Raw genomic sequence first — 20,558 nt, forward strand, 5'->3', positions numbered from 1 at the left:
GTAGATACAGCATTGCCCTGTGGACTGAAGGGTCACAGGCTTGATTCTGATCAAGGGCATGTACCTCAGTTTCAGTCTCCTCCTGGGACCAGGACCCTGGTCAGGGCACATGCAGGAAGCAATCAATCTATGTGTTTCTCTCACATTGATGTTTCTCTGTCTTTCTCTCTCTTTTCCATTCTCTCTAAAAATCAATGGAAAAATATCCTTGGGTGAGGATTAACAAAAAAATAAAAAATAAAATAACAAAAAAATAAAAAATAAAATATGTGTCTATCATTTTAAAATGTACCTGCCTGACAGTGAGGGTAATGTGCCTGCCTGACAGTGAGGGTAATGTGCAGTAGCATATGTGATGTTCTGCACTGAAGACACACGCCCTGCCCAGAACCCAGCCATGGTGTTGGTCAATGCCATTGACTCTGATAAGACAACTTTTAGGATTAGATTCTCATCATAGCTCTAAAAGGCATCAATACTATTGCATTGCCTTCAGTACAATGATATTTTTACTACACCAAATAGTATAAATTGTTGTCTTAAAAGATTTCTGGAGAGAAAAAAATCTTGTATTTTCAAAAAGTTTTATATGTTTTAAAAATATACTATTTAATATAGTTAGCAATAACTAGTATTTATTGACTCTTACTATGTACTAAATACCATGTTGAATCTTTTAGGTATGTAATCTCATATCACTGGGCTGGAGTTATGATAGTTGCCACTTCCAGACAGTTTGGCCTTCCTTTCAACCCCAACACTGAATCTCATGTCATCAGTACATGTTCCTTATTGAAGTCTTTTACAGATGTCAGAATCATTCCCTCTTGTTTTATGAAGACTTTAGCTCCCAAGTCATTATAGTATTTTATAATCTACACTAATAAAAGAGAAACATGCAAATTGGTGTCATTCTGCTACACCCACCAGCCAATCAGGATATGTATGCAAATTAACTCAACAAAGATGGTGGTTAATTTGCATACGCAGGTGCAGAGTGAAGACTGAAGGCTCTGCCCCAGCAAAGACTGAAGACGACTGAAGACTGAAGACAACTGAAGACTGAAGATGACTGAAGAGTGAAGAGGCTTGGCTTCTCCGCTGTGGCCGGAGTGAAGGCCTGGGTCCCGGTGCTGGAGGAAAACCGGTGCTGGCAGCCAGGGGAAGGAAGGCCTATTACACAAATCTCTTCATGCAATGTGCCTCTAGTATTACTAATAGTAATTCTTAGTGATTTCTTACATTTTTGGATTCTAAATTTCTGAAACTCCTCTCTTTTAATAATCTGGGTCTCCACCTACTTTGAGCATTCCCTCCCATGGTTCATTCCTTCGAATTTCCCATAAGCTCAATTTCATGAAACTCATTCTAAATTGCCACTGTCAGTATCTCCAACTCATTATCTCCAGGGCCTCAATTCCAAATATCTTTCATCCACACTAGTATCTGTCATTCATTGATTACACCACTTTTTCATTGTCAGTTTTCTGTTTCATGTGTTTTAGTAACTTTTAATCCATTTTAGGTACTACGGCCTATGATTATGGTCAGTCTCTTAAATGCACTCTCTATTTCCCTTCATCTCATTTACCAGACAAAACCTCAACCCAAATTAAATCCAATACTCCAAGGCCATCCTCACACAATCTGTGTTGACTGATTTCACTTTAAATTCATGATCACTAACCTTAAATAGGATGTTAATCTTTCAGTCTGTTGCCCTTCAGTCCTTCTCTAGTCTCTTTGTCTAGTCCATTTACTATTCCACTATTCTATAAGGCCATCACACACAGTTGTTTTTTTGTGTGAGTTTTATATAATAAATTTTCTACAAGGAGAGACAAAAAAAGGTGAGACACACAATTTTTTTTAACATCTCCAAAACCTTTTTCATATTTCTCACTCCAATCTTATGACCCTGCTCTCTTGATCACTAAGAAAATGGGAGGAAAAAGAAAATAAGTTTATCATGTCCATCCACCCCATCTACCCACCTTTCCGTATGTATGCCCATACATTCTACCAAAAGAGGCTAGTATTATGGATGAACTAATCATGATCTTATATAAGTACAGGCCCTCTACTAAGAACTCCAACTCATTTTCACTCAATCAATGACATTGTTTTGCTAATTCTCAAGTCTCTCTTATACATCATTAATTTTTTCCTCTCTATTGGATCGTGACCATCAGCACTTTAAAAAAAATAGCCTACATTAATCACACATAACTCTTCAGCATTTTTCTTCTCCCACTTAAAACATTTCTCAAGAGTTGTCTATATCTGCTGTCTACAAACTTCTCTTTCCCATTGTTTTTTATCATTATTTCAATCAGGCATTCACTCACAACCACTCTGCTGAAAGTAGCTCTCATCAGGGACACCAATAGCTTCATATTACTAAATAGGATTTTCATCCTATTTCATCCATCAGCAGCATTTTTCCCCACTTAGCTTCCAAGATACCATATACCCCTTGTTTTCTTCCTTCATCCCTTGTTTTTGTTTTGCTTCTTAGTCTCCTTTGTTGTTTCCTCCTCGTTTACCTATGGGATCCAAGACCCAGACTTCAAGCTGCATTTTTATCTACTCTCATTTCCGAGGTGATCTCCTCTAGTCTCATGACTTTAAAGACCATCTTTAAGACTAGATCCATAAATTATGCCCTTCCTGATTCTTAGCTCTGAATTTCTGACATTTGTATCCTAATTCCTTCCTTGTTTCTTTTTAGATGTTTGATGAGCACCTCAAGACCAAACTCTTGAACTATATCTCCAAATTTGTTTAACTCATAATTTTCTCAATCTCAATAAATAACAAAACTTTATTTCTTGCTCAAACCAGACGTCTTGGAGTCATCTTTAACAACTCCTTTTCTCTCACTTTCCATTATCAAATGTGTCAGCAAAGCCTTTTGACTCTATCTCTAATTTATATTGAGAATCTGACCACTTCTCACCCCCTTCACTCCTATTTGTCCAAGCTGTTGTAATCCATCACATGGATAATTATAGTATTTTCTTTTTATATCTTCTCAGTTCCCCCTTGATTCTTTCACATTGAAAGAAGTGTTTAGGGGCAAAATAGGCAGGTTTACGAACTTTCAGAAATTAAGGGGTCCATGGAAAAAGCACAGGGCTACAGAGCAGCAGAAGGTACATTTCCATAGAATAAGGGAACTGGAAACAGCAGAAGGTATGTATTTACAAAATAAAGGGAAGGAAGCCCTCATTCAGAGCGGGAAGAAGAAAGCCCGAAGGGAATGGGAAAGCAATAAGGGAGAAGAAGAGGAGAGCCTCCAGTACCTCACGTGAGGTTCAAGCTCTAGAGTTGCTATAGTAACCAACCTAAGGGGATAGTGACCAATCAGAGGGGATATCAGTGCACAAAGATCTTCAGCCTTTATAAACTGTAGGAAAAGAGACTTAATGGGATTCTTTCCCCTCCCCACATGGGAGTCTATGCTTGTTTCTCAATAAATTTCCACCTTTTACTATACCACCTTTCATCTGTGGTTTCATTCTTTGATTCCACCTGGACAAGAGCTCAGGAACCTTCCTGGCCAGAGGAGCACCAGGCCTTCCAGTCCAACTTTTTAGTATTAACATTATCCTCAACATAGTAGCTAAAATCTAAGTCAAATCATTGCTTTTTCTGACCTGCCTCTTAATTCCCTCCATACTGGTCTCCTCAGTCTTCATTGAAAATACCACGTAGGCCTCAGGGCTATTGCATTTACTGTGTCTTCTGTTTAAAATGCTTTTTCCCAGATAAGAACATAGTTGTCTCTTTTACTTTATTAAAATATATATTCAAATATTACTTAGTACATGACAGATGATTTCCCTAACCACCAGTATTTAATAGCAACCTCCTTCACACCCACTTACACATGGTGCATCCTTCTTACTCAGCTTATTTTTTTCTGTAGCCCTTATCACTATCTAACATTTAAAAAAAATATATTTTTATTGATTTCACAGAAGAAAGGGAGAGGGAGAGATAGAAACATCAATGATGAAAGAGAATTATTGATTGGCTGCCTCCTGCACACACCCCACTGGGGACCAAGCTTGCAACCTGAGCTTGTGTCCTTGACTGGAATCGAACCTGGGACCCTTCAATCCACAGGCCGATGCTCTATCCACTGAGCCAAACCAATTAGGGCTATCCAAAATATTTTTTGATATTTTTTTCCTTCATTGATTAAGGTATTACATATGTGTGCTTACCCCCCTATTGCCCCCCCCCATGCCCTCACCCTCCTGGTGTCTGTGTCCATTGGTTAGGCTTATATGCATGCATACAAGTTCTTTGGTTGATCTCTCCCCCTTACCCCCACCCTCCCCTACCTTCCCTCTGAGGTTTGACAGTCTGATCAATGCTTCTCTGTCTCTAGATAAGTTTTTTGTTCATCAGTTTATGTTGTTCATTATATTCCACAAATGAGTGAGATCATGTGATATTTATCTTTCTTTGACTGGCTTATTTCACTTAGCATAATGCTCTCCAGTTCCATCCATGCTGTTGCAAATGGTAAGAATTCCTTTTTAAAAAAATATATTTTTATTAATTTTAGAGAGGAAGGGAGAGGGATAGAGAGATAGAAACATCAATTGTGAGAGAGAATCATTGATAGGCTGCCTTCTGCATGTCCCCTACTAGGGATCAAGCCCGCAACCCAGGCATGTGCCCTTGGCCAGAATCGAACCTGAAACCCTTCAGTCCGCAGGCCAACACTCTATCCACTGAGCCAAACCGGTGCCCGTCCCTTTGATAGTTCAGCTGGTAGAGTGGAGGACTATAGTTGATTTCCTTCTTTTTCTTACCACAGCGTAGTATTCCATTGTGTAGATGTACCACTTCTTGTTAATCCACACATCTGCTGATGGGCATTTAGGCTGTTTCCAAATCTAAACTATGGTAAATTGTGCTGCTATGAACATAGGGGTGCATATATCCTTTCTGATAGGTGTTTCTAGTTTCTTGGGATATATTCCTAGAAGTGGGTCAAATGGGAGTTCCATTTTTAGTTTTTGAGGAAACTCCATACTGTTCTCCACAGTGGCTGCACCAGTCTGCATTCCCACCAGCAGTGCACGAGGGTTCCTTTTTCTCCGCATCCTCACCAGCACTTGTTGTTTGTTGATTTGTTGATGATAGCCTTTCTGACAAGTGTGAGATGGTACCGCATTGTCGTTTTGATTTGCATCTCTCGAATGATTAATGACTTTGAACATGTTTTCATATGTCTCTTGGCCTTCCTTGTGTCTTCTTTTGAAAAGTATTTATGTCCGTTGCCTATTTTTGATTGGGTTGTTTATCTTCCTTTTGTTAAGTTGTATGAGTTCCCTGTAAATGTTGGAGATTAAACCCTTATCGGTGATAACATTGGCAAATATGTTCTCCCATGCAGTGGGTTTTCTTGTTTTGTTGATGGTTTCTTTTGCTGTACAAAAGCTTTTTATTTTGATATAGTCCCATTTGTTTATTTTCTCCTTAGTTTCCAATGCCCTAGGAGCTGTTTCAGTGAAGAAATTGCTTCGGCATCTGTCTGAGATTTTGCTGCCTGTGGATTCCTCTAGTATTTTTATGGTTTCCCATCTTACATTTAAGTCCTTTACCCATTTTGAGTTTATTTTTGGGTATGGTGTAAGTTGGTGGTCTAGTTTCATTTTTTTTGCATGTATCTGTCCAATTTTCCCAACACCATTTATTGGAGACTTATCTTGACTCCATTGTATGTTCTTGCCTCCTTTGTCAAATATTAATTGAGCATAGTGGTTTGGGTTGATTTCTGGTTCTCTATTCTATTCCATTGGTCTATATGTCTGTTCTTGTGCCAGTACCAGGCAGTTTTGAGAATAGTGGCTTTGTAATACAGCTTGATATCTGGTATTGAGATCCCTACTACTTTGTTTTTTTTTTTCTCAGGATTGCTGCAGCTATTTGGGGTCTTTTTTTATTCCAGATGAATTTTTGGAGAGTTTGTTCTAGGTCTGTGAAATATGCCAGTGGTATTTTAATGGGGAGTGCATTGAATCTATAGATTGCTTTGGGTAGTATGGACATTTTAATGATGTTGATTCTACCAATCCATGAACATTGTATGTTCTTCATCTGTTTATCTTCCTTTGTATCTTTTTTCATTATCCTGTAGTTTTCTGAGTACAGGTCCTTTATCTCCTTGGTTAAGTTTATTCCTAGGTATCTTAATTTTTGTGGTGCAATGGTAAATATGATTGGTTTTTAAATCTCTCTTTCTGTAAGTTCACTATTGGTGTATAGAAATGCCATAGATTTCTTGGCGTTAATTTTGTATCCTTTTACATTGCTGAATTCATTTTTGAAATCTAATAATTTTTTGATGGAGTCTTTAGGGTTTTCTATATACAGTATCATGTCATCTGTGAATAATGACAGTTTTATGTTTTCTTTTCCAATTTGGATACTTTTTATTTTTTCTTCTTGTCTAATTGCTATGGCTAGGACTTCCAGATCTATGTCGAACAGGTGTGGTGAAAGTGGGCATCCCTGTCTTGTTCCTGTTCTTAGATGAAATGGTTTTAGTTTTTGCCTATTTAGTATGATGTTGGCTGTAGGTTTGTCATATAAGGCTTTTATTATGTTGAGGTATGATCTATTCAACATATCTTATATTTAGTTATTTATTTGTTTGCTTTCTTCCATCACCATTAGAACGTAAATTTTGTAAGGGAGGGGCCTTGGTTTTGTTAACTGCTTTATCCTCTTTGTGGAGAAGAATACCTGGCTCTTAGTAGAAGCATAATAAAAACTTTTAAAATATATTTTAATTGATTTCAGAGGGAGAGATATATAGAAACATCATTGATGAGAGAGAACCATTGATTGGCTGCCTCTTGTACACCCCACACTGGGGATCAAGCCTGCAACCTGGGCATATGACCTGACCAGGAGTGGAACCATAACTTCCAGGTACATAGGTCAACACTCAAACATTGAGCCACACCAGCCAGGCTAATAAATACTTATTGAATAAAATAATGAATTTAATGGTATAATAATCATATGAGGTAGATAATACCATTCTTATTTAAAACTGGTCTTCAGGGAGATTAAGACATGTTATGGTCTGAATGTTTGTGTTCCTCCAAACTCATATGTTGAAATCCTAAGGTCCAATATTATGGTATTAGTGAGGAAGCGTCTTTGGAAGGTGAGTAGGACAGGAGAGGGGGGGCAGCTTATGAATAGAATCAACGTCCTTATAAAAGATGTTGGAGGAAGCTCAATAGCCACTTCCACCATGTGAGGACACAGTGAGAAGTCACAGTCTACCACTCAAAAGAGAGTTTTCACCAGACCCTGACTATCCTGGCACCCTGATCTAGGACTTCCATCCTCCAGATCATTGAGAAATAAATTTCCTTTTTCTATAGGTTACCCATTGGCTATCCATAGCCTGTGATATGTTTGTTATAGCAGCCCACAGGGACAAAGATAAGTCACATGGCCAAAATCGGAGAGATTGTAATTCATTACACCTGGGTTTGATCACAGACCTGTGCAATTGCAAACGCTAGGTTTATCACCACTATGTTATTTATGAGCCCTTATTTCAAAACAAACATCACCTCAAAAAATGGGCAGTCATCTCACTCACTAACAAATTGGTAATGGAGTATAATGCAATAATTTACAACAATTACATAGAATGTGTGCTTTAGACAAACACTAGACAGTAGAACCAGGATTTAATTTCTAAGAAACGGGGCTTAGATAAATGTAATTTTTAAAAAATTGCATGGAAAAATATGTTAAGTAAAAATAAGTTTCACATATTATAAAAAACAAAATCACTTCACAAATAATTAACCATGTAATCATATTTATAAATAAAAACTACATTTTAACTTCTTTCCATTTCTAAAATTTCAGTGTTCTTTGATGCCACTTGTATTGTCCCAGGAAAACCTTGACTCATTTGCCTTGAAGGGATTTTGGAAATTAAAGTAAGACAAATAATGCCTAATGCCTAATGGCTACGCAATAAATATTAGTTTATTTTTTAAAATATCTGTGTACCACTTCAGAGATATTGTTGTTCCAAAGACTTTATATGTACTGTCTTTTTGGTAATACTTTTGGTGTTTAACAATCTTTATTGCAAGATGGAATTGTCCTATTTTTTCAACTGTGGGCATTGGTCACAGTGGTAATAGTTCCCCAAGTGAATACCATGTATGTAATGATATTTTTAAAATATAATTTTATTTAATTTATTTTTTAATATATTTTTATTGATTTTAGAGAGGAAGGGAGAGGGAGAGAGAGAGAGAAACATCAATGATGAGAAAGAATCATTGACATGCTGCCTCCTGCACGCCCCACACTGGGGATCGAGCCCGCAACCTGGGCACGTGCCCTAGACTGGAATCAAACCTGGGATCTTTCAGTCCGCAGGCCGATGCTCTATCAACTGAGCCAAAATGGTTAGGGCTGTAATGCTTTTTATTTATGCATTCCAACATGTATAAAATAAACAATAAATATAAGTGAAATGTCTCTTCTTATAGTTAGTTTACAAAACAGTTAAATGAGCCTTATTTTTTTCTTTGGTATTTTTTTCTCCAAGTACAACAATGCTCTTTATTGTGGACATGCATTTTTAAGTTTTTCTTGAGAAAATGTTCTCAGCTCCAAATTTTTGTTCATGCTAAGAAAAGATTTAAATAGCTCATTCCACTTAGAGGCTGAATTTTAGGGGTCAGAATGAGTTGAGATTCCACGTGCTTAATTCTTCTAGGCTTCCAAAAACAATATAACAACATGCGTATTGTAACGCCCTGGACGCAAGCCGCTGTCACAAAGAACCAAGAGATGCCTCTCATGCAAATAGCAAAGGGTTTATTGTTTCCAACATGCTGGGGCTTACAGCTTACTCTGAGGCACAGAGAAGCGGCTGCAAGCCCCGACCAAGAGTTTAAGTATAGGTTATATACTTTTCAGCAAACGGGGGAAGTAATCTGGGGTCATTCTACTGGGGATCTGGCGCCGTTGTGAGTTAATGCCTGTCTGGTTTCTTATCAAGTTGCTTGTTTCTCAGTTCACTCCCGGGCTGCGGCCATCTCCCGTAACCTCCCTGGCTGCAGCTGTCTCCCATAAAAGTTGTAAAAGTTGTTTGTTTCATCCGCCCCTTCTGACCTTCCTGATTGCCCTGGTGCCGTTTGTTCCATCTGCCTTTTCTGACCCTCCTGACCTGATTATATTGGCGCCTCTCATTCCCCCCCTTTTTCTGTGGACGGTTTCTAATCTTAGAGACCTTCAGGACCTTCAGGCTCAGCTAAGGCTGAGTATTGTTGCCTGATGATAAGGAGTTTAATGTCCCCTACCCTCTGTTGTATGAATTCCATAATTTTATTTATAATACAGGGTCCTATAGAGAGGATTAACAGCAGGATTATGAGCGGTCCTGCGATTGCTGACAACAGGGTTGTTAACCATGGCGACTGTGTAAACCAAGATTCAAACCAACTTTTCTGCGCCTCCCTTTCCTTTTGTCGCTCGGCTAGCCGCTGCCGAAGTTTGGTCATGGACTCCTCTACTACCCCTGTATGATCGGCATAAAAACAACACTCTTCCCTGAGGGCTGCACAGAGCCCTCCTTCCTGCATAAACAGGAGGTCGAGACCACGTCTGTTTTGCAGGACTACCTCTGAGAGCGATGTGAGGGAGTCCTTAAGGGCAGTTATAGAGGTTTCTAATTTCTTTAAATCCTGATCTATAGCAGCCTGGAGCTGATGCATATGGCTCGACCCCTGGATAAGGGCAGTAGTTCCAGTTCCTATCCCCACTGCTGTTCTAACTCCTAGGAGGACTGCTATAGTGAGAGACACTGGTTCCCTCTTGAAGCGGGTGACACGCTCCCCCACCATCTCCTCGAACGAACTTGCATCATGATATAGTACTCGAGGAAACAAACGGACCATAACACAGAAATGATGAGAGCTATTGAATACAGCAGTGGAAATACAAGGGGTCAGACCGGTACTGCAGGCCCACCAAGTTCCTGCCTCTGGAGCCAGATATCCAGCTGTGGAGTTTATAAAGACAGTTCTGGCACAGAGTTGCTGGTGGCCCAGTGGGGGGGTACCTATGCAGAGTCCTTTGCCAGAAACCTCAGGGAGGGTTAGCTTGTGATCTCCTCCCCAATTGCAGGCAGAGCTTGTGGTCAGGGTATAAGTTCCGTTTACTGCAGTCCCCTCGTAATAAGGGGGTGTTGCCGAGAGGCAGAGCCAGCAGGATCGAGTCAAATCACTTTGGGTTGCATTAAGAGCAGTGTAGGCCCCACTTACGAGGTTAAACAGGGGGAGCCTACCACTTGGGCTTCTCAGGGTAGGAGCCCCGCTACTCGGGGTCCGAACAGGGTTGGTAACTTGGGGAGATTCTGTTACTGGCCCCGCCAAGTAGTGGGGCCGGAGTGGGGAGACCGGACGGACAGCTGGATTGGGCCCCACTGGGACTGGTGTGGTCTCTTGTTGTAGTTTGATAGTAAACCAGAGACCAAAGTCATATCCGGAGGCATAAAACCTAAGCCCCCAGGTCCTCCCCTTGTACCAGTGGGGGAGCTTGTCCGCCCCTCTGCCTCGTTCTGTTAAGGAGATATTTAATCCATTACACAAAGCTTCTGTTTCACATTCCCCCCTTTTTCTGCTCCAGTGGACAGTTATCCAGTCCGAACTGGATCGGGTGGTCCAATAAGCTGACCCCGTGGTTTCACACCCCCATGCTGCGCAATAAAGGGATTCAGGCCCACCACAGCTCCGTATCTTACTCCGACTACGATCATCTCTTGGGCAAACATAAAAGGTGAGGCGGCCCAGGGAGGTACGCTTGCCACTATTTAGACACCCCGGTGTGTGATCGTTACTGGGACTATTTCCATAATAGAGTAAGTGACGCCCCCCGGTTGCTGATGGAATTTTGTTGGGGTCCTCAATCTCCGGTATGTCCCATGTGTCTAGGCCGACAGCTAGCTGGCATACGTCTGGAGATAAGGTAGGCCACCAGCTACCCGGAGTATGGACACCTTTGGTTGACCAGACTACTTGCCCTGCTGGGTTGATGACTTCCCAGGTTAAGGTTACAGGGGCATGGGGGTTACTGGCCATCGGGTTGGTTAGGCAGGGGCTTACGACAAAAGCGAAGCTTAAGAGGGTTATCAGTCCTTTCCATTGTCCATTCAGGTCCCGGTGGCGGTGCAGGCTTGAGATGAGAGGCATGGATCCAAGGAGTGATGCCATCTACTTTAACCGCAGTCGGAGTGGTCAGCAGCACCACGTAAGGTCCTTTCCATCGGGGCTCCAAGCTGTGGGTCTGGTGCCTCCTCACGAACACCGAGTCTCCAACGTGGAAGGAGTGGGGCACTTTGAGGTCTCCTGGCTGATAAGCAGAGGCCAAGGGCTTCCAGACAAATTGCTGAATTCCCTCTAAAGCCTTTAACCTGGCAAGTAAAGGAGTATGGGGTAATGAGTCTTTGTCTATGGTGGGTGACATTTTTGAGACCGGAGGTGGGGTTCCATACAGAATTTCAAAAGGGGTGAGATTATACATAGAGGGTGAGGGCGTGTTCCGAGCACGGAACAGGGCATAAGGTAGGAGCAAGGTCCAATCCTGAACGCCAGTCTCTAAGGTCAATTTAGTTAAGGTCTCCTTAATGGTTCTATTCATTCTTTCTACCTGCCCTGAACTTTGGGGACGATAAGCACAATGTAATTTCCAATTAATCCCCAATACCTTGGCCACTCCCTGACTTACCTGGGCCACGAAAGCAGGTCCGTTATCTGACCCAATTACCTGGGGCAGTCCGAATCGAGGAAAAAGTTCTTCCATAATCTTCTTAACCACCACTTGCGCTGTTTCCCTTCGGGTGGGGTAGGCCTCTACCCATCCTGAGAAAGTATCTACAAAAACTAAGAGAAATCTTAACCCACACTTGGCTGGTTTGATTTCAGTAAAGTCCACCTCCCAAAACTGGCCAGGCCTATTTCCTCTGAGCCTCTTTCCCTCTGATATTTGCGACGGGTGTGCATTTACAGCCTGACAGGCTCGGCAGTCTCTTGCCACCTGTTCAGCTAGTTTTCTGTTTTCCGCAGCTGCTAGAGTGAAGGGCTGCTCTTTTAATAGCTCTTGCATCTTCCTGGCCCCTAAATGAGTGAGCTGATGTACATGCTGTAAGTAGGAGGTCGCTTGTTGTTCCTTACTCCCTGTGGTTACGGGCGTTGTGTCCTCCTCAGGAGTCTTGTTCACTAGTGCTAGAACCCCTGCCCCTTTAAGAGCTGCCGCCTTTGCTTCTTCGTCTGCCCGCCGATTTCCTGTGGCTACAGGGTCCGACCCCTTTTGATGGCCGGGGCAATGAACAATAGCTAATTTGGTAGGCAGTAGGACAGCTGCTAGTAGTCTAAGGATTTCGGTCTTGTTTTTGATGTCCTTTCCAGCTGAGGTTAACAGTCCCCTTTGCTGGTATATGGCCCCATGTACATGAGCCGTGGCGAAGGCATAACGGCTATCCGTATAAATGGTAGCCTTCTTCCCCTCAGCCAGTTATAAGGCTTTTGTGAGAGCAATTAGTTCCGCTTTCTGGGCGGAGGTCCCTTCTGGTAGCCCTGCAGACCATACAACCTTGTCTTTGCTAACTACCGCCGCCCCTGCGCATTTCTTACCATCCTGCAGGAAGCTGCTGCCGTCCGTGAACCAGGTCACCTCTGAGTCTGGCAGTGGAAAGTCCTTTAGGTCACGACGGATTCCTGCTTCTTCTGCCAGGATATCCTGGCAGGAGTGTAGGACCGGGTCTGCAGCCTCATCCGGAAGTAGAGTGGCAGGGTTTAAGGCGATTGGAGGTCCGAAGGTCACTCGGTCCTTGTCTAACAGAATGCTCTGATAGTGCGTGATGCGAGCATTCGAGAGCCACCGGTCTGGGGGCTGCCTGATGATACTTTCCAGCATATGAGGGGCCACAATAGTTAGTTTCTGTCCCAGAGTCAGTTTGTCCGCATCTTTGGCTAGTAAGGCGGCGGCAGCTATAGCTTTTAGACAGCGGGGCCAGCCCCCAGCTACTGAATCCAAACGTTTGGACAGGTAGGCTACAGGTCTTTTCCAGGGTCCCAAAGTCTGGGTCAAGACCCCTCGCGCCACTCCCCCTCACTCCTCTATGTAAAGGGTGAAGGGCTTTTCGACATCAGGAAGCGCCAGTGCTGGGGCTGATAGCAGGGCTCTTTTTATATCATCAAAGGCTCGCTGTTGTTCTGACCCCCAAGAGAATTCTGTGTCCCCCTTCAGGAGCGGGTACAGCGGGGCGGCTAGCGAGGCAAATCCCGGAATCCACAGTCTACAGAACCCAGCTGTCCCCAAGAACTCTCGGAGTTGTTTCCTGGAAGTTGGTGTGGGGATCTGCACAACAGTCTTTTTCCGCGCCTCAGTTAACCAGCGTTTTCCTCCCCGGAGAGTATACCCCAGGAAAGTAATTTCCTGTCTGCATAGTTGGGCCTTCTTAGCTGATGCCCTATACCCAAGCCGAGCGAGCTCCTGCAGTAAGGAGCGGGTCCTGTACTCACATTCTTCCGGAGACGACGCGGCCAGCAGCAGGTCATCCACATACTGGAGCAGGGTTACCTCCGGGTGCTGGGTTCTGAAGGCGCCCAGGTCCTGATGGAGGGCCTCATCGAAGATCGTGGGGGAGTTTTTAAATCCTTGGGGCAGCCTGGTCCAAGTCAGTTGCCCTGCAAGACCAGCCTCCGGGTCGGCCCATTCAAAGGCGAATAGTGGTTGACTGCTTTCGCAGAGCCGCAGGCAGAAAAAGGCATCCTTTAAATCCAATACAGTGTACCAGCTCCTGTCAGGTGGAAGGGAACTCAGAAGATTGTAAGGGTTAGGGACAGTGGGGTGTATGTCCTGTACCCTGCTATTAACTTCTCGTAGATCTTGCACCGGCCGATAATCCCCGGTCCCCGGTTTCTTGACGGGAAGGAGTGGTGTGTTCCAAGCTGACTGGCAGGGCTTCAGGACGCCTCCCTGCAGTAGCTTTAGAATATGTGGTCTGATTCCTTCCCGAGCTTCCTTACTCATGGGATACTGCCTCACCCGAATTGGAACTGCAGAGGTTTTTAAGGCAACCACTACCGGAGGTTGATTTCTCGCCAGCCCTAACCCGGCCTTCTCCGCCCAGGCATCCGGATATTCACTAAGCCACCTTGTTACATCCTGTTCCTTTACCGGGGAGTCATACAGGCGGTATTTGTCCTCCATAGACATTGTCAGAGCTGTTACTACTGGTTGCTGGACTAGGGGGCTCAAGAACTCTACTCTGGGCCCTTCGGGGTTGAAGGTGATGCGGGCTTTTAGTTTGGTAAGCAGATCTCTCCCCATAAGGGGAGCTGGGCAGTCAGGTATCACCAGGAAGGAATGATGGACCTTTCCCCTTCCCAAGTCTAAAGTTCTTTTGGTGGTCCAGGCTCGGTATCGGCTGCCGTTGGCACCCCTCACCAGGGACCGCTTAGTTGACAGCGGCCCCAATGGTGCTTGTAATGCCGAGTAAACAGCTCCGGTGTCCACCTCAAAGTCAATAGGGGTCCCCTCCACATCAAACTTTACCCTGAGCTCGGGGAGGGGGTCCGAGCCCCGTCGCCCCTAGTCCTCATCCAGGGCCAACAAGGTAGACTGCTTGGCCTGCAAGCCCTGTTTGAGCTTAGGACAATCTTTCTTCCAGTGCCCGTACTCCTTGCAGTATGCACATTGATCCGGGTCCAAGTTTGGTCGCGGCCGTGGCCCAGCCCTGCCTCCCTTCCTGTCTCTCTCTTTACTGCTACCAACTGCCGTGGCCAGGATTTTAGTTAATGCTTTATCTCTTTTTCTATCCCTCGCATCCTCTCTTTCTTCTCTCTCCTTTTCCTTACGTTCCTCTTTCTCCTCCTCCGTCTCCCTTTTATGAAAAACTTTATCCGCTTCTTTAACTAAGTCCCTAAGAGTGAGGTCCTGCAGTCCATCAAGGCGTTGCAGCTTCCGCCTTATATCTGCAGCGGATTGGCCAATGAAAGCCATGGCTACTGAAGCCCTCTGGTCCTCCGACTGCGGATCGAAGGGGGTGAACCTCCGATAAGCTTCCATGAGCCTTTCTAGGAAGACTGCAGGAGATTCAGCAGGGCCCTGGACGACCTCCCTTACCTTAGCCAAATTGGTGGGCCGCCTGGAAGCTGCCCGGAGACCCGCCACGAGAGCCTGGCGATAGGAGGACAGATGCTCCCTACCTTCCGAAGTATTAGGGTCCCAGTTGGGGCGCGCTAGTGGGAAAATGTCGTCAATGATGTTCGGCAGCTGTGTCGGGCGCCCGTCCCGTCCCGGGACGTTCTTCCGTGCTTCTAGCAGAATCCGGTCTCTTTCCTCTGTGGTGAAGAGGGTCCCTAGTAGCTGCTGGCAATCATCCCAGGTGGGCTGGTGGGAAAACATGAGGGACTCCACGAGACCTGTTAGTCGAGTGGGGTCTTCAGAGAAAGGAGGGTTATTATTTTTCCAATTATATAAATCAGAGGAGGAAAATGGCCAATACTGGAGGGCCGGCATCTCCCCCCCGTTTCCATTTTCCACCATAGGCCCGTAAGGGCGTAACGGCAGAGTAGTGGCCACAGGTCCTTCATCCGGTTGGCACCGGCTCCTAGTCCGCTGTGCTGGCCCGTCGCCCGGTGGCAGCAGGGAACCCTCGAGGGTGGAATCTGGGGAGGCCACCGTTGGGGACGCTGGCCGGAGGGCTGGACCGGGTGCCGGCACTTGGTCGTGCCGCTGCGGTGCCCCGGCCGCCGGAGGCTGCAAAGGCGAAGCATAAGGTGGCGGGAAATCTAGGAGAATAAGATCAGGTTGTGAGTCCGGGAGGACCGGAGAAGCAGAGGGTGGAGGAGAGGGGAGAGCCGGCTTCACAGGGAGAATTGCTGGCTCAGAAGCAGAGACCGAGGACCTAGGGAGAGAACCAGGGGGTAAGAAGGGCTTGACCCACGCCGGGGGGTTCTCATATAAGTCCTGCCAGACCAGGATATAAGGCTCCTGGCCTGGATGTCCGTGTCGGCCAGGCTGAAAAACCAGTTTCCTTACTTCCCTGATGAGAGGCAGATGGAAGGACCCCTCCGGGGGCCATCCGACATTAAAGGCGGGCCACTCGGATGAACAAAAAGTCTGCCATTTACCCTTTTTGATGATAAGAGAAAGGTTTTGAGCTCGTCCCTTGACTTCTGACCAGCGGTCCAGGGTCAGAGACAAAGGAGTAGAGGCAGACTGGCCCATGATCGAAAATACACATACACTTGCACCAACAACAAGAAACAAAGAACAAAAGACAAGGACAGACACAACGCGTTGAGACAAAAATCAAAGGATCCAAAAAGAAGGTTTTTCAAAGCCAATTGACCCAGCTGGCAACAGAGTTTCAGAACAAACGAGAGGAATCCAGGCACCCCTGGTCCTCTCCAGACTCCACCAGGGCGTCCCCCGGGGATGTGGCCTGCGACCTCCCGACACGTCTGTCAGCCGCAGTCGGGGGAGGCTCACGCCCCTCCCCGACAGCCACCAAACGAACAGAGCTCTGACCAAACAGATTTGCTAGCACTGACCAAACAGCAGGGGAGGCTCACGCCCCTCCCCGACAGCCACCAAACAAACAGATCTCTGACCAAACAGATTTGCCGGCTTCAGACAAAATTCGAGCTCTCAATATCTAAGCGATCGCTATTCTTATCCAAAAAGGCGCCGTCACTTACCCCAAGAAGCGTCTGTTGTGAGTTAATGCCTGTCTGGTTTCTTATCAAGTTGTTTCTCAGTTTACTCCCGGGCTGCAGCCATCTCCTGTAACCTCCCTGGCTGCAGCTGTCTCCCATAAAAGTTGTAAAAGTTGTTTGTTTCATCCGCCCCTTCTGACCTTCCTGATTGCCCTGGTGCCGTTTGTTCCATCTGCCTTTTCTGGCCCTCCTGACCTGATTATATTGGCGCCTCTCACCCTGCCCCCAGCCCCTGCCCCCTGCCTCCGCTGCCCCTGCCTCCGCTGCCTCTGCCCCCCAGCCCCGCTGTCGCTGTCGGGAGGAGGGCCGGGCCCTGGGCGCCTGGGGGTCTGCTGAGGCCACAAGGGAGGGCTCCAGCCCAGTGGGGGGCAGGTGGCTGCCAATGACCCGGCTCCCAAGTGGCCTGGCCGCCTCGCTGGCAGGGCGGGGGTGGGGGGTGGGGTGAGGGTGGGGGCTCGGGGGCGCAGGGGTCCGGGCACCGCGGAGTTCACCCCCAGGGCAGCTCACTGGGTCCTCAGTCCCGAGCACCGTGTCCCTGGGGCCCGTAAAGCCCCCCAGACTGCGGCGGGGCTGCGACCCCCAGGTTGGCAGCTTGTCTTCGGGAGCCCCGGGTGCTCACTGAGCCGGTGCGGTGGGCGCTCCTGGGGCTGGGCTCCCCGGAAGGTCTCGGGGACCCTGCACAGCGACGGCTGTTCCACGCTGAGCAGAGGGGTTCGCTCCCGCTGGCGGAGGGCCCCGCCCCGCATCAGGGAAGTTCCTTCATGGAGGACAAGCCCTCCCCAGCTTGGCTGCGGGGAAACTTACCCAGTGAGCGGGGCCTCCTCTGAGCCATCACCGCAGCGGGGGCGGCACTGGCTGCGGGACCTGCTCAGGGCAGCGTGGGGGGGTGGGGGAGGGCGGGTCGTCAGGGCCGGAGGGGCTTCCGCAGCCGGGCTTCCTGTCCACACTCGGGCATGGAGATGCCCCATGGGCACAGGGTGGGGTCCTGCCCCCGAGGCTGTGGGGCAGGTGCTGCACCCGAAGGCCTGGTTCCCCTTGTGGCTGTGGCTTTCTCCCCCCACCCCGCCCCCACCCCACACGGCCTGAAGCCAGGCCCTCCCCCAGAAAGCAGCCGCAGGGCTCCCGAGGGCGCTTTGCCCGCGGAGGGTGGGAGGGTGCAGCTGCAGGGCGCCCCCCAGAGGGAGCCTTGTCTGTGGGGCGGGTGGCCAGGACCCGGATTGTCCCCTGTTCGCACCCTAATGATTCTTCTGCCCTCGGAAACACTGTGCGCGGTTTGCTATCGGCAGCTCCGAGGATCCAGCAGCCCCAAGGAATTTTTTCCCCCTCTTTTTCTTTTTGGGTTTGTTTTGGCATTATAAATATATGTATTATTGATTTCAGAGAGGAAGGGGCAGAAAGAGGGAGAAACATCAGTGATGAAGAGAATCAAGGATCGGCTGCCTCCTGCCCACCCCCCACTGGGGATCGAGCCTCTGCCCTGACCCAGAATCCAGTCTGCAGGCCGAGGCACTATCCACTGAGCGAACCGGCCAGGGCTGTTTTAGCAATTTTGGCCTCAGGGCTTGTCCGCAGTGAACGGACAGGGACTGGAGTGTTTGCAGGCAGCAGAGGAAGGAGGCACCCAGCACGGGCGGCCCCACCAGGAGCTCAGAGAGCAGGGCCTTTGCTCAGGTTCCCCACCAGGAGCTCAGCGAGCAGGGCCTGCGCTCAGGTTTCCCACCAGGAGCTCAGGGAGCAGGGCCTGCGCTCAGGTTCCCCACCAGGAGCTCAGCGAGCAGGGGTTCCCCACCCGAGCCGACTGAGGCTGCAGTAAATGCCGAGAGAATCAGAGAGGCTGAGGCATTTGGAGAAAGAGGCCAACAAAGTAAGAGGGAGTGACTGTCGGTTAGGAGTCTGTATACGGGGACCTGACAGGGGAACCGGCCAGGCCTGGGGGAGCCTGTGAGGGTGCTGGGCTGGGAGCTGGGCTGGGGGCAGGGCTGGGCTTGGCCGGAGGCGCACCTGAGCCTGGCGGCCAGCGGGCAGGAAATAGCGGGCTAGGGCAGCCACCAGCTGATGTGCGATCAGGATCACTTTTCACTGACGGCTGGATGGCAATCTGGTCCCGGCCGGTCCTCATTGGAAGGAGGTGAGGCAAGAGGCGGGCTGAGAGCCTCACTGGCCCTGAGCTGAGAACGTGAGGGTGCAGTCTTTCAGCCCTGCGTCTCCACGGCCCTCATGAAACTCCGACCCGCTCCAAACAGCCCAGGTTTCCCAGGAAGCCTGGCCTTGTCTTGAGCTCAGCAGAGCCTGGTGGTGAGTGTGCTGGCCCTGCCTCCTGGCACGGAGCACTGTGTAAAGACAGTCTCTCCAACACACGGTCCTGGGAACATTGCACAGTACATGCAAAAGAGTGAAACCAGACCACCAACTCATACCACACACCAGAATAAACTCAAAATGGATAAAAGCCGAAACCGGTTTGGCTCAGTGGATAGAGCGTCGGCCTGCGGACTCAAGGGTCCCAGGTTCGATTCCGGTCAAGGGCATGTACCTGGGTTGCAGGCACATCCCCAGTGGGAGATGTGCAGGAGGCAGTTGATTGATGTTTCTCTCTCATCGATGTTTCTAACTCTCTCTCTCCCTTCCTCTCTGTAAAAATTCAATAAAATATATTTTTTTAAAAAAATGGATAAAAGACGTAAGTCATGAAACATAAAAATACTAGAAGAAAATGTAGGCAACTAAATCTCAGATATCTCATGGAGCAGAATGTTTGCTAATACATTGCCTAGGGTTAGAGAAACTAAGGAAAAAATAAACAAGTGGGACCACATCAAACGCAAAACTTCTGCACAGCAAAATAAACCAGCATCAAAATGAAAAGGGAGCCCACTGTGTGGGAGAATTTATTTGCCAATGATACATCTGTAAGGGGTTAATTTCCAAAAAACTTAAGTGCTCATACAAGTCAACAAAAGGAAAACAAACAATCCAATTAAAACAGGAGCCCTGGCTGGTGTGGCTAAATGGATAGAGTGTCAGCCTGTGGACTGAAGGGTCCTGGATTCGATTCTGGTCAAGGGCACATGGCCAGCTTGCGGGCTCAATCCCCAGTACTGGGTGTGCAGGAGGCAGCCGATCAATAATTCTCTCTCATCATTGATGTTTCTATCTCTCTCTCCTCTCCCTTTCTCTCTGAAATCAATAAAAATATAGTTTTTTTAAAAAACATGAGCAGAGAACCTGAATAGACATTTTCCTAAAGAGGACATACAGATAGCCAAGAGACCTATGAAAACATTCTCAATGTCACTACTCATCTGAGAGATACAAATTAAAACGACAATGAGGTACCATCTCACACCTGTCAGGCTGGCTATCATCAACAAATGACAAGTGCTGGCGAGGATGTGGAGAAAAGGGAACCCTCATGCACTGCTGGTGGGAATGCAGACTGGGGCAGCCACTGTGGAAAACAGTGCAGAGTTTCCTCAAAAAGTTAAATATGGAACTGCCATGTGACCCAGTGACCCCACTTCTAGGAATATATCCTAAGAAACCCGAAACACCAATCAGAAAGAATGTGTGCACCCCTATGTTCATAGCAACACTATTTACAGTAGATAACATCTGGAAACAGCCCAAGTGCCCATCAGTAGATGAGTGGATAAGAAAAACTGAAGTACATTTACACCATGGAATACTATATGAAAGGGCCAGGGCTACGCCCTCCATCTTGCCCCAAATCCTCCATTTTTGGGCAGCAGCCATGTGCTC

At 47.1% G+C, this 20,558-nt stretch overlaps 1 protein-coding gene across 1 annotated transcript; it reads right to left on the reverse strand.

Annotated features, from left to right (window-relative positions):
* Positions 1-10,610: 10,610 nt before the first annotated feature.
* On the reverse strand, positions 10,611-16,308 carry LOC102420856. The gene is given in 2 exon segments (XM_014449682.2): positions 10,611-15,813; positions 15,907-16,308. Coding segments are annotated over 2 exon segments (5,073 nt in total). The 3' UTR covers positions 10,611-11,142.
* Between the last annotated feature and the right edge of the window lie 4,250 nt (positions 16,309-20,558).

The sequence above is a fragment of the Myotis lucifugus genome, unplaced genomic scaffold (assembly GCF_000147115.1).
Source record: "Myotis lucifugus unplaced genomic scaffold, Myoluc2.0 scaffold_1350, whole genome shotgun sequence".
NCBI classification, from domain to species: Eukaryota; Metazoa; Chordata; class Mammalia; order Chiroptera; family Vespertilionidae; genus Myotis; species Myotis lucifugus.